The sequence below is a fragment of the Hippopotamus amphibius genome, chromosome 2 (assembly GCF_030028045.1).
Source record: "Hippopotamus amphibius kiboko isolate mHipAmp2 chromosome 2, mHipAmp2.hap2, whole genome shotgun sequence".
NCBI classification, from domain to species: Eukaryota; Metazoa; Chordata; class Mammalia; order Artiodactyla; family Hippopotamidae; genus Hippopotamus; species Hippopotamus amphibius.
In genome coordinates this window covers 198,533,601-198,547,945 of record NC_080187.1, presented here as the reverse complement: position 1 = coordinate 198,547,945, position 14,345 = coordinate 198,533,601, and the positions used below count along the sequence as shown (strand labels likewise).

General features: G+C 32.4%; 1 protein-coding gene across 7 annotated transcripts in view; it reads left to right on the top strand.

Annotated features, from left to right (window-relative positions):
* Positions 1-14,345, top strand: part of ZNF280D (zinc finger protein 280D) — a 112,675-nt gene that overhangs the window by 93,834 nt on the left and 4,496 nt on the right. For all 7 annotated transcript variants that reach the window (XM_057722442.1, XM_057722441.1, XM_057722439.1 and 4 more), the window contains one exon: positions 14,057-14,112. In XM_057722442.1, the coding sequence (XP_057578425.1) occupies positions 14,057-14,112 (56 nt within the window). The remainder of the gene's footprint in view (positions 1-14,056; positions 14,113-14,345) is intronic.

Genomic DNA, 14,345 nt, shown 5'->3' with positions numbered 1-14,345 from the left:
AGGATGAGATAAATATTATTTATATCTGAAAATGGGCATGCCTTTTCTCACTAGGCCATTAGTGTGGAATTTAGTTTACCTGGTAGTGAGTTGACTTAGTTTTGGTATTTTTTTTTAACAGTATGGTTACCCTCCATATACTGCCAAGTTGAATTCCCATAGTATTTCCTTGTCTTAGGCGGGAAGTTATGTTACGGGAGGTTTTTTCTCAGTATCATTGCTCCAAACTCAGTTTTAGCCTTTCCTTGAGAGACTGAGCTACAAAGGTTGTCTCTCTCTCTCTCTACACACTTACCTTTCTTCCACCAGTACTGCTGTTGCTTGTTGTTTGATGTTTCCCACCCCAGTGGCGGGTGGTGGGGGTTGGCATAATGTTTTCTGTTGTTCTGATGCTCTCAAGCTGGCTCTGTGTCTCTGGGTCCTGAGAATAGAAATGTTTTCTTCCATCACCCAGCCACAGTTGGCCTTTTTGGGACAACAGGGTTTGCCTCTCTTCTTGCCAAATATATAAAGGCATGGATGTGAAGAAAATTTATGAATTCATCATTTCATAATATCATCCATTGATTCTTTCCTGATGCATTCATACTTGAATAAATCATCAAATTCTTACTTTCCTTTGATTGCCCTGTTGCATGTGTGTCAAGTAAAACCAACCTTTTCATACATAAACCAACTTTCTTAAGTTTTTTTTTTTTTTTTTAAGAAAAAAAAGCTTATACTAAAAATTTAGCAGGCCATAAGCAGATATAAAGGAAGCCACATTGAATGAAAGACCACATAGAACAGTTCTGGTTTTCCAAGTATATATGTGGTGTGGATAGTCCCTTGAATAGACCCAGGTGTTTAAGTACACATGTGATATGGTGGATAGCTTGAATTAATCTTCAAGATTTTGATCAGATGCATTGTAGTGAAATCAATGTTCTACCCCAGTAATGTTTTCCTGTTGTCACTTTTTCACTTGTATAGTTTTACATGTCTTCTTTTAAAATTAATTCCTTTCATATACTAGATTGTATTTGGAATTCATATTATATAGTGGGTTTCTAAAACAGTCTCTGTTCTGCTACTATGTATATTCTATACACTGCAACATTTTACTGCTTTCATATCCTAACTATATATGTACCATAACTCTTCCCTTCTAGTCTGATGGTAAATGTAGTTTCATTATAACTAAGTAGAGGGGTAAGAGAGAGAAGGCAGCTACAGATGCCTTTCTCTTTCTTTGCTTCCTTCCTTGGCTATTAGGAAACACTTGATAGCATGTTCCAGGAATCTTTGTATTGGGAACAAAGATTAATAAAATTATTTCCCAATCCCCAAGGTGGTCAAAATCTAGTAGGACAATTAGACATGAAAGAGGTAATCCAATAAGGTAACTACCATATTCCAAGCATATCAGGTATGATAGGTACATAAGAGTCCTCTCAGGATGACTTTATGGTGTTTTTCTCTCTCTTTTTAAAAAATGTTCTTTTCTCAATGCAAACATATACATAGTATGCAAAATACAGGTTCTCTGTTATTTCACTAATGAAATGGCAAATCAGCCTATTTCTGTAAGACTACTTGGGGCTATCCATAAACGATTCCTAAGGTTTTTGTTTTTCTTTTTTCTTATGTTTTTGTTGCTTTTTGAAGACACTTTTGCAGACACTTCAGAGTTTCAGACTGTGTAAAATTACTTTTTATTTTTATCACATTAAAGGTTAAAATTTTGTGTGGATAGTTTATCATAAAAGTAGTGACTCATCTCCCTCACCCTTTTCCATCCAACTCTTTAGAGGCAGCCATTTTCAACTCTTTTAGCTATTTGATCTGATATTCATCTCCATATTTTCTAAATAACATAACCATATTTTTGACTTGTCTTTTTTTGAACTATGACTGAGTGCTATAGTAATTAAGAATTTAATTCTCTAGACCACTATCCCTACTTTCCTTTCCCCCCCCAACCCCAGCATCCCAGCAAGGGCCAGAATTAGAGTGAGGCAAGTGAGGCCTCACCTCTGGCAAAAAATTTAAAAGGCCTACAAAAAATTCAATAATCAGGTAAATATTTTCTTTTAACATTTTTAAGAATAAAAACTAATGCAAAGTAATCCATGATGAACATAATTTCAGTATTGTAATTAAAGACAGCATCCAACCCTGCACTTGTATGACCCTGAGAGTCATGCACATGGGAGACACAAGCACAAGGCCTCACTTCTGCTTTTTTGATGGTCATGAGGGAAAGTGACAAGTTGTTTTCATGGTTTTGTAGCTTCACATGGTACTAAGTAAAAGGGAAACTTTTGTTTAATTACAAATACATGTTTATGTGTCTTTTTAACAATATTATTAAGAGCACTAAGGTAAGTAATACAAATTTTGTTTATTAATATATTTGACCTTTCATAAATTTGATGAAATGTGAAAATTTTCTGAAAAAGTATTTTCTTACCAGGAAACTATATTTTCTTCACTTGAAACAGTGATAATTTACTGTTACTCACTTGTTATATAAAAAATATTTTCCCTGCTTTTTTTCACCACATTGGTCTGGAAACCTGGTATGTAGTTTTCTGTTGTTTGTAATTATTGATTTTTGTATTTTTCATACAAATGTTTATGTAGACCTGTTTGTTAAATATTATAATTTATATGAATTAATTCATATAAATTATTATATTTAACTGAATGTATCAATTAAAAATAAATATATTTAAAATTTATACTAAAATTCTTAAAAATAAATATGGCATTTAAAAACTCAAGTGGTCCATTGTTTAGAAGAAAAAGAAAAATGCATGTAGAAATTGATCAAAATGATAGGGGACAGTAACAGGTTTGGTAGAAAAAAACATTCCAGCTACTTAAAATGAAATCTCTAACATTGAAACTATTAGAATAGAATTGCTGTGAAATTTAGAGTTAAATAATTTTCTTTGAGTTGTATGTAAAAGATAAGAAAATGGAATGTTAGAAATTTCAGAAGCTAGTGAATAGAAACATTTGCAAGAAAACAAGACAATGCCATTTGAATTTAATATTTAATTCTTCATCATGGCCACCTATTTCTAATAAAGTAAAATGATTTTAATAGAGCATGGGGCCATCCAAGGACAAGATGCAGATTTTAGAGTATGTGTTTCACATGGTGGGCAAAGATTTTCAAAAGATGGGTCTTTTAAAGAATTGTCTAATGGTGAGTTAATTCATTGTGACTGGCTCATTTATTCCAAAGAATCCTTGCCTTTAGTTTGTTTCTTGTGCATTCTTTTTGGCAAAAATACAACAGAATCAAATATTTGCAACTCAAAAAGTGGTTTCAAAGATTTGAAAAGTTTAAATGGAATTTGTGATAATCAGAATTTCATATTTCATCATGATGTTTTTTTGAAACAGAAGTACTCTTTAATGTATATTCAAACTGATAGTTTAATAGATGGTGCTTTACAGAAGTGATAAAATATGTGTAAGTGATTTTACATATTGTATGTTTTATGCAAAAATAATCTCTCTCTCAAAGGATCACAAGAAATTATTGGGAGTTCAGATCCTGGAATGTTCTAAATTCAGTTGAACTAAGGACATTAAAATCATATAGTTAATCATTAAAAATATTATGTGTTTCATTTGTGTAGTAAAATTCAAAACAGATTTATAATGTTATTGGGAAATTGTGTTAAATCTGAATTACTGTGGAGAATAAAAGAAGCCAAATAATTGTTCTTACTTTTTGATTATAAACCAGATATAGTACATCATGAATTAATGTTTATGATTACTAGGTATATTTACATTAAGAATGATGTCATTGCAAGAGAAGAAAGTTTTGACTTAATTGAAACAAAAGAAAAAACTGGATAGTTATATCTCAATAAAGCTGTTATTAAAAAAAAAACTAGACATGGTCTAGCTTATTACATTTATAAGTTAGAAAGAGATGATATTTATGTAAAAAAAACTGTCCTAGCCAGGATATGATATTGCAGTAGATTTGGGAGACGTATATAAGTGTGTATAAGCCAGTATTTCTCTCCCAAAATAATTATGCCAAATTTGTGCCTTGCTCAGTTCATAATCATAATTTAATACAAAAAAAGCTGCATCTGTGAACTCAAATATGATCTTTTTTTTAGTATTATACAGAGGATACATATTTTAGGAGTGGGGTAATACAGTGAGCAGATGGAATATTCTTGTCAATCTGAAAACAACATTAAAATCACATACAGTTACCTGATGGGCATCAAGATTAAATGCAATCAAGATACTTGATACTTTGCACACAAATTTGAGATGTTTATCAGATATGAAAAGATACAGTATCAAATGTCAAAATACATTATGTTGAGATCAAAAGCATATTGGTACAAAAATGTTACAGATTTTTACACATTATATGGGATGATATTTTGAACTAAGTGGCAAAAGTTGAATAAAGCTTTACAATCAGAAAATATGACCATATATAAAGCTCCATGCTTAATAAAAATCTTATTCCTTTGCTTACTGCGGTGAGAGAAAGTAATTTTGAAAGTATGTTCAATGAATGTAAAACGAGCAAAACGTGAATATTCTTCCTGAATTTGAAAATAAGTGAAAAAGAAATTGGAGATGCATGCATCACTAAATGAGAGTATTGATAATTATGGGGAAAGTGCTTATCAAGTAAACATTAAGGTTTTATAAATGCCCTAACTTTGTATTTGAAATAGATATATAAAAAAATTAAATGAACTGTCTTGAAATTTTGAACTTTTAAACTGGAGAAAAGTTATTTTCTATAGATTACATCTGATTTACAAAAAGCAGCTGCTAACTCAGTTCTTAAATATTTTGACAATTTATGTTCTATAGAAATTTCATGTGGAAGAGTTTAAAGCAACGTACAATATCAGTAAAGTGTGATAAAATATAAGCATTATATTTGGGCCTTCTAAAACTGATTAACAAAGTGGTATTCAGAATTTTAAAATGATACCAGCCACAGTAGCATCCTGCAAAAGAAGTTTCAATAAGCTGAAGTTAAATTTAAGTTATTTAAAATTGTCACTTGGTCAAGAGAAATTGCCAAACATGGCAATTTACTTATTTGAAAACAAAATAAGAAAAGAATTAGATTTTGAAAATGTTATTGATGTGCTTGCTTCCACTAAAGCCAGTAAAGTGAAATGATAATAAATTCTGGTTTTGGTAGGCATAAAGTGTTTAAACTTAAACTACTATTGTGAGTTTAATATACCTACTTTTTAACTTTTCAATATTTTTCAACTACTTTAATGTTTGGGGGGAGGGGCTTTAAAAAATATACAGAGAGGAGAATTCTGGGAAGATGGCACAGTAGGAAGCATGAGGAATCTGGCTCCTGACCTAGATAGCAATTGCACAGGCTGAATCTATCTGATACAACTATTTTGAAACTCTGAAGTCTGTTGAAGACTTGCAACTTCCAGGGGAAGACTTGGAGAGTGAATTGCAGTTAATTTCCATCAGTTTGAGCACTTAGCACTGCAGCAGCCATATGACAGGCAGCTGTGCACATGTTCCTGGAGCAGCGTGCATACAACTTATGGGAACCAGAGTGGGCAAAAAAGACCTTGTCCTCTAGATATTGGGAATTTGTGCTGTTATTGTTGATTGCTGCTTCTTATCACAGAGTTGCAGACAAAGAAGTGGGCACATTATTGTTGCACCTCCCCTCACTGTAGCAAGCCCCTTCCCCTCCAGCTGAAGTGAGTTCCAAGGAATTTAAGTGGACAGCCCTTTTTCTCCCTTCATTTTTCACTTTTCCCCCTTTCAGGAGCCAGACATTAAAGACTAGGACATTCAAAAACAACTGTCTATGTGGGTAAAATTAGAAAGTGATTGCACATACTCAGGGAAGGGCTCAGAAAAGAAATGAGAAGACCTTAAGTTGACACCGCAGGCTGATTTGGGAACAGAGACAGCCTACCACAATAAAAATAAAAATAAATAAAACCAGCAAATGCTGGGCAAGGGGGAGAAGCTGATTCCTAGAGTTACTATATTGTTAGACTCAACTGTCCAGTGTTCAACAAAAAGTCACAAGGCATACAAAGAAACAGACAAGTATGGCCCATTCAAAAGAAAAAAAAAAAAAACCAACAGGAACTGTTCCTGAAAAAGACATAGTGGCAGATATACTAGACAGAGACTTTAAAACAACTGTCTTAAAGATGCCCAGAGAACAAAGGGAATGTGCAGAGAAAGTCAAGAAAACAGTATGTGAACAAAATGGAAATATAAATAAACGTATAGAAAACCTAAAAAGAAACCAAGAATTTCTGGAGATGAAAAGTGCAATAACTGAAGATGAAAAATTCACTAAAGGAATTCAAAGGCAGATTTGAGCAGACCAAGGAAAGAATCAGCAAACTTAAAGATAAGACAGTAGAAATTATTGAGTTTGAGGAACAGAAAGAAAACAGGTTGAAGAAAAGTGAATAGAACCTAAGGGAGCTGTATGACACCATTAAGCAGACCAACATTCACATCATGAGAGTCCCAGAAGAAAAAGAGAGAAATGGGCAGAGAGAATATTGAAGAAATAATGAATGCAAACTTCCCAAATTTGATGAAATACATAAATATAAACATTCAGAAAGCACAACGAATTCCAAGTACGATGAACTCAGAGACCCACACTGAGACACATTATAATTAAACTTTCAAAACATAAAGAGTCTTGAAAGCAAAGAGAAGTTAATAATCACATACAAGGGATTCTCAATAAAATTACCCACAGGCCTCTCATCAGGAACTTTGGAAGCCAACAGGCAGTGGGTTGATAAATTCAAAGTGCTAAAAAGAAGACAACCTTAAGAATCCTATGTCTAGCAATTCTGTCCCTTAAAAGTTAGAGAGAAATTAAGACATTCTCACATAAACAAAACTGAAAGAGTTCTTAACACTGGATCTGTGCTGCCATAAGTGCTCAAGGGAGTCCTGCATGGTGCAGTGAAAGGACAGTAGATGATAACTCAAAGTTCTGTGGCAAAATAAAGATCTCAATAAAGGTAAGTGCATGGGCAGTTATAAAAGCTAGTATTTTGTAACAGTGACTTATAGCTGTTTTCTACATGAGTTAAGAGATAAATGTGTTTAAAGAAAAAAAATTAGTGTAAAATCTGGTATTTCTCTAACTTTGGTTTGTAACTCCAAATTTTGTTCCCTACATAATTTAGGGGACTAATGCATTTAATTTATATCTAGGTATACAATGAATAAAGATATAATTTTCTGACATCAACAACCAAAAGGAATGGGGACAGAGCTATAAAGGGATAGAGTTTTTGTATGTTACTGAAGTTAGCTGGTATAAATTCAGATTAGAGGGTTATAACTTTAGGATATTAAATGTAATCCTCAAAGTAACCACAAAGAAAATAGCTATAGAATATACACAAGGGGAAATGAGAAAAGACTTTAAACATTTCACTACAAAAAAATCAACTAACTAAACAGAAAAGAAGTCAGTAATGCAGGAGGTATACAGAAAACAAATAATGCAATGATAAAATGTCCCTCCTTATCAGTAATTAATCTAAATGTAAATGGATTAAACTTTCCAATCAAAAGACAGAGGTTGACAAAATGGATAAAAACACATGATCCAACTACATGCTGTATACAAGAGACTCATTTGAAATTCAAAGACACAAGTTGAAAGGATGAGAAAGATAGTCCATGAAAATAATAACCAAAAGAGAGCATGGATGGCTTTACTAATATCAGACAAAATAGACCTTCAATCAAAAAAGCTCACAAGAGAAAAACCAGGATATTATGTATTAATAAGTTTAATACAGCAAGAAAATATAACAATTATGAATATTGACACACCTAATGAGAGATTACCAGTTTATATGAAGCAAAAACTCACAGAGTTGAAGGGGAAAATAGACCATTCTACAGTAATTGGAGACTTGAGTACCCTACTCACAATAATTGATAGAATAATCAGACATAAGTAAGGAACTAAAAGACTTAATAAACCTACTAGATTTTGCAGACATACACAACACAATACTCAACAATGACAAGATACACGTTCTTCTCAAGTACACATGGGACATTTTCCAAGATAGACCATAGAGTAAGCCACAAATTAAGTCTCATTGGATTTTAAAAGATAGCTCTCATACTAAGTATCTTCTCTGATCACATCAGGATGAAATTAGAAATCAGTAATAAAAGGAAGAATGAAAAATTCACCAGGTTTTAGAAATTAAACAATACACTTTAAAACAACCAATGGATCAAAGAAGAGACACAAGGGAAATTAGAAAATACTTAGGTAAGAATGAAAATAAAAATACAACATGCCAAAACTTCTGAAACGCAGTGAAAGTGATGCTAAAGGGGAAATACATGACTTTGAATCCTTATATTAAAAAATTGGAGATCCCAAAGCAACAACCTAACACTACAACTTATGGAACTAGAAAAAGGACAAACTGAACCCAAAACTGGCAGAAGGAAAGCGCAGAAATAAATGAAAAAGAGAATAGAAAAGCAATAGAGAAAAGTTGGTTCATTGCAAAGATCAACAAAATTGACAAACCTTTAGCCAGAAATACTTTAAAAAGAGAGAAGACAAAGTACTAAAATCAGAAGTGAAAGTGGGGACATTACTACCATTTTTATAGAAATAAAAATGATCTTAAGAGAGTACTATGAACTGTATGGCAACAAATTGGATAACCTATGTGAAATGGACAAATTGCTACAAACTCAAAACCTAGTAAGACTAAATCATGAAGAAATAGAAAATCTGAATAGACCCATAACTAGTAAGGAGATTGAATCAGTAATCAAAAATCTCCTAACAAAGAAAACCACTTGACCTGACAATTTCTCTAGTGAATTCTAACAAACATTGAAATATGAACTATTTCAAACTTTTCCAAAGATTGAAGAGGAAGAAATATTTCTAAACTCACTCTGTGAGGTCAGCATTACCCTGATACCAAAGCCAGACAAAGACAGTACAAAAAAACTACAGATGAATATCCTTATGAACATTAATGCAAGTATCCTCAACAAAATATTAGCAAACAGAATTAAGTGACATATTAAAAGGATTATATACCATGAACAAATGGGAATCATTACTGGAATGCAAGGATGGTTCAATATATGAAAATTGATCAATGTAATAAGCCACTTCAACAAAAGGCAACAACAAAAACCACATTATCACCTCAATTGATGCAGAAATGGCATTTGACTAAATTCAACACCCTTGCATGATAAAAATGCTCAACAACCTAGGAATAGAAGGAAACTGCTTCAACATAGTTAAGCCATATAAGAAAAACCCACAGCAAACTTCATAACGGTAAAAGACTAAAAGATTTTCCTCTAAGATCAAGAACAAGGCAAGAAGTCCACTTTCCCTTCTTCTTTCAACATAGTGCTGGAAGTTTTAGCCACAGCAATTAGTCAAGAAAAAGAAATAAAAGGCATCCAAATTGGAAAAGAAGTAAAATTATCTCTGTTAGCAGGTGATATCATTTTATATGTAGAAAACCCTGAAGATTTCTCACAAAAAACCTTGTTAGAAATTAAATTGATTCAGCTAAATAGTAGGATACAAAGTCAACACACAAAAATCAGTTGTATTTCTATACACAAGTAATGAACAATCTGAAAAGGAAATTGCAAAACAATACACCTCATAGTAGCATAAAAAAGAATAAAAGAGGAATTAAAGAGGTAAAAGACTTCTACAAAGAAACTATAAAACCTTACTGAGAGAAATTAGGGAAGACATAAATAAATGTAAAGACAACCCATGGATTGTAAAACTTAATACTGTTAAAATGCCGATATTACCCCCAAACAATCTACAGATTTATTGCAATCCCTACAAAAATCCCAAAGATGTTTTTTGCAGAAATAGAAGAACTCTTTATAAAATATATATGGAACCTCAAGGGACTTCGAATAGCTAAAATGACTTCGAATAGCTAAAATGACTTCGAATAGCTAAAACAACTTGGAAAAAGAAGAACAAAACTGCAGCACTCAAATGTCCTGATTTTAAAATTTATGACAAAGCTGCAGTAAACAAAACAGTGTGGTATTGGGATAAAGACAGACCCATAGACCAATGGACTAGAATAGAGAGCCCAGAAATAAACCTTGGTATGTATGGTCAAATGATTTTTACAAGGGTGCTAAGACCAATGGGGAAAGGACAGTTTTTAATAAATGATGCTGAGAAAACTGTATATCCACATGCAATTATATATATATAATTGGAGGACCTGGAGATCTCTTTGATGTGCTTTAGTTTAAAATAGTTTGCTTTCTAAGCCTGATACATAGTTTGTTGTATCAGGATTTTACTTTGTCACTTTCTTGTGTTGGATGTCCTGTTTCCTGAACTGTAGTTCCTCTTTTCTTATTTTACTCCTTATTTTGGTGAAACATGTCCTCTAACAACTTCTGCAGAAAGGTTGCATCTTTTGTGTAAATTTAAAGCTGTATTTGCTCTAATGATAGTTTGATTGAAGTACATAGAAAACCTTTTTCCTATGCATTTTTGAAAGTATTTTTGTTAAGTCTGATGCCATTTTTGGTCCACTTTCTTCGTGTTTATTTTGTTTTTTCTGGCAACCCTAATGATTATCTCTATATCAGGTGTTTTGAAATTTCATATGTTCACCTATCATCCTTTTTTCATTCATTATGGTAGGAATTTGATAAGCCTTTTTAATTTTGAATATTTCTGTTTGAGGGAAGTTTTCTTGTTTTATTTCTTTGGTAAATTTTCACTTTTATTTTCTTTGTTCTCTCTTGTTTTTGAAACTCCTGTTGATCTGACACTACTTCTTGCATCAGCTCCTCTAATTGTATGGCATTTTCTTTCTTGCCTTCTATCTTTTTGTCTTTTATTCAACTGTTCAAAAAAGATTTTCTAAATTTAATTGCTTATTTTAGTTGCAATATATTTACTTTTGAGTTGCTTTTTACTTGTTCTTCAGTTGTTTTGTCTTCATAGTTTTTTTTTGTTCTTGTTTAATGAATATAATAACATCTCATACCTCTCCAGGGACATTAAATATATAGTATACATATTTATTTTGTTCCCAGCAAAGTCTCTGATGTCTCCTAGCCTCTTTCTTTAATTCTCTTGTTTATTTTGATCTGTCTGATGTAAAGAACGTCTTCAGTTCTATGGTGATCCTTGGCTGTCCATACGAGTTAAAAAGTGAAGCACTAAAACCTTTATCGAAAACCCTGTTTGGACAGGGACAGGGCTGCCTTGCATAGCCATACAGGTTGTGCACTGCAGCACTCCACAGAGTACAACCCTGGTATATTTATATATACCCCTTAATACTTTCAAAACGTATTGATGTTTATAGTACTAGAAATTAGAAGTATGCAATTTTTAAAATACTGTTACTTAAAATAACATTTTTCTGAAAAATAACTGTCAAAACAAATTTAGTTTGAAGAATAAAATTGTCTTACACTTTTGCGTATCTCCTTAATGGGTAGTTAAATAGAAGGAAACTGGATTCTCATGTTTCTGCATTCAATCTGTTGTGATATGTTATTTTTGTTGAAATATATGAAGAATACCCAGCCTCATCTAGTAGTTCAATAATCTTTTCAGATAATTTTGATTATTCTTTTTTATGACATCAAAAGTAGACAAGTGGAAGTTTTCTTAAAGGTTTGTTGCAGTGTGGAACCTAACTCCATATCACTGAACTTTTTGTACTCTGTTACATTAAAATCTATTGGTCTGGCTTACACTTTGATTGGATGTTTTATCCATGCATGATTTTATAACATTGTTCATTTAGTCATTTGAAATATATTGGTTCACAGGTTACATAGATCTAAGTGTTGATATGTTTCATTATATAATATCAAGTAATTACATTCATTAATATTAGCATTAATCTCATGATAGTGGATACAAGTTATCCTAAAATTTAATTTTTCCTTGAATTTTATTACTTTGATTTGACATGCTCACTTTGTCAGTTTTGAAGAAAATATCTTCTAAATACTCGTCTAAATATCCATAATTTGACAATCATTCTTTAAATATAAATGATGTTCCATAAAAAAAATGTGGCCAAGTTCAGCTCACAACTCAGTCACAGACCCAAGTATTTTTAGTGTGTAATAGCAATGCTTTATGCATACTTGGTATTTCATTACACAGAATATTAAAAAGACATGCACTCAATGATTGATATTTAATAAAATTAACTTTTCTGCTGATGTGTGCCAGTGGAGAATACAGTGACTACTGGTACAGTTTTGGTTCGATGTCAGTGCCTTGATTTGTGTTAAAATGCCAGCATTTTTGCTCACTGCTGCTTTAATAACAAGAATTTTAACCTCACATGCTTCCTAAAAGTGTCTTGGAGGCCCTATGTGTCTGTGAACCACACTTGGAGAACTGCTGACATGGATTATATTGTGAAGGTTGTCTCACGGATTAGTGTGCTGTACAGCCTGCACAGTCTGCGTGGCAATTGTTTAGCCTTAAACATAGGAGAAATCAGTTGCTGACCTGACTGATTCTTTGGTAGGGAGGATGCTCTCAAAGTCTTTGAGGATGATCATTTTATCCAAAGAGGAACCTTCTGGATTCCAGCTGGGGCTGGTGGGGTGAAGAGTAGTTCCTCTGGCTTCTAGCATTCTGGGAGTCAGGCAGAGAGATAAATGTGGGTCCTTTTATTCAGTTTATGGACCTTTACTAAATTTTTCTGTTTTCTTTCAGTACCCATGCCTGCCCTTTGCCATTCCTGGTGTTCACAAGTCTAGACTGTCTCCAGTTCAGAGAGTTAACCTTTGGCCTAAGCGATAGAGGAAAGGATAGGTACCTGTTGTGTGAGTTGGGAAAAGAGCATTTAGATTTCTCAGTAGTATTCATGCTTTATTTTTACCTTTTATGTACTGGATATTGTACCGAATTTCTCCAAATACCAGATCTCCTATGTTCTCTGGGAAAATTGGTTCTCTTCTTTCACTGCCCTGCTCAGGCATTTAGTTGTAACTTCCTCCACACTATGAAGTCAATTTCCATTCCTCCAGCCACTTTCCATCTAAAAATTTGTCGAAATCTCTTTGATAGTATGCTTTGGTGTTTTCTTGGTCTTTATGAGTGAAAATGTTTTACTTCTTTGCTCTAATTTTAGCAGGGTTTTTGGAGAGTGAGGAACTATTACATGTATGTGATTAGTATGTCATATCCCTTTCACAGACTTGAATCAATCAACTATAGTGGCCAAAAGTTGGACCTAAATTTGAAACTTCACCACTTACTGTAGTATTGCCTAAGGTTTTCTACTTAACTCATGCAGTCTTTTTTCTCATTTGTAGAAATAGAGTTTATAATATCTAATATGAGGATTAAATGATGAGATAGTAAACGTAAAGTTCTTAACATACTACCTCATGCATCATATATGCTCAATAATTTGTAATTGTTATAAACTGTTAGGCTGGCCTCTGACTTACTGAGGTTTTATTGTATTCTCACCCAAAAAATATTTGAAATAAGCAAAATATTTCATTTGTCTGTGGTTTAATATTACTTAGTTTGACAATGGAAGGGTTACCATGGCTCCAAATATAAAATCATAATTTTATAAATGTTTTATTTAAGTACCTGTATTTAATATGTGTGTATATAATACTGTGAATGACACATTCAAATTCAAGGTGTTTTACTAGTTTTCTAATCAAGTAATTGTAATTATGGCCCATATTTGAAAGAATCTAAGGAAAGCAGGTACTGTTGTAGCTGAATAACCGTTTCATGTCCTTGATTCAAAAACTTCTGGTACACTGAAATTCTTGCAGATTTTTAAAAAAACAGTTTTTGAAATCCTGCTTTTAGTTATGAGAATTACTCTAATACATACTTTAAGAACTTGTTTTTCTCTTTCTTTAGTATACTAAGTAGCACACTTAAGTTCGTTTTATCTGGAAAGTTTAGTATAATAAAAGTAGTTTAAGTTTAGTTTGGAATATAAAAGAAAAATATTATTAATCATTTCAGGAAACTGCAAGACCTAATATGGCTGAAGGAAAAACAGAAACATCAAATTCTGAAAGGTAAATATAAGGAAAAACTGAATCTCTTGAAATTCATGTATGTAAAATGATACTTGAGCTGTGTTATGTTTCAGTTAATTGGCAAAGGGCTATTTAAATTTTGTATATGGTATTCCTTTTAATGCTGTTCCTTTTAGTAATGGCTTTTAATTAAAATCAAATTTTGAAATTTTAATATAACAGAAATATACTGCAGATCCTTAGTTTTGAAATCTTTTAAACATGTAGAATAC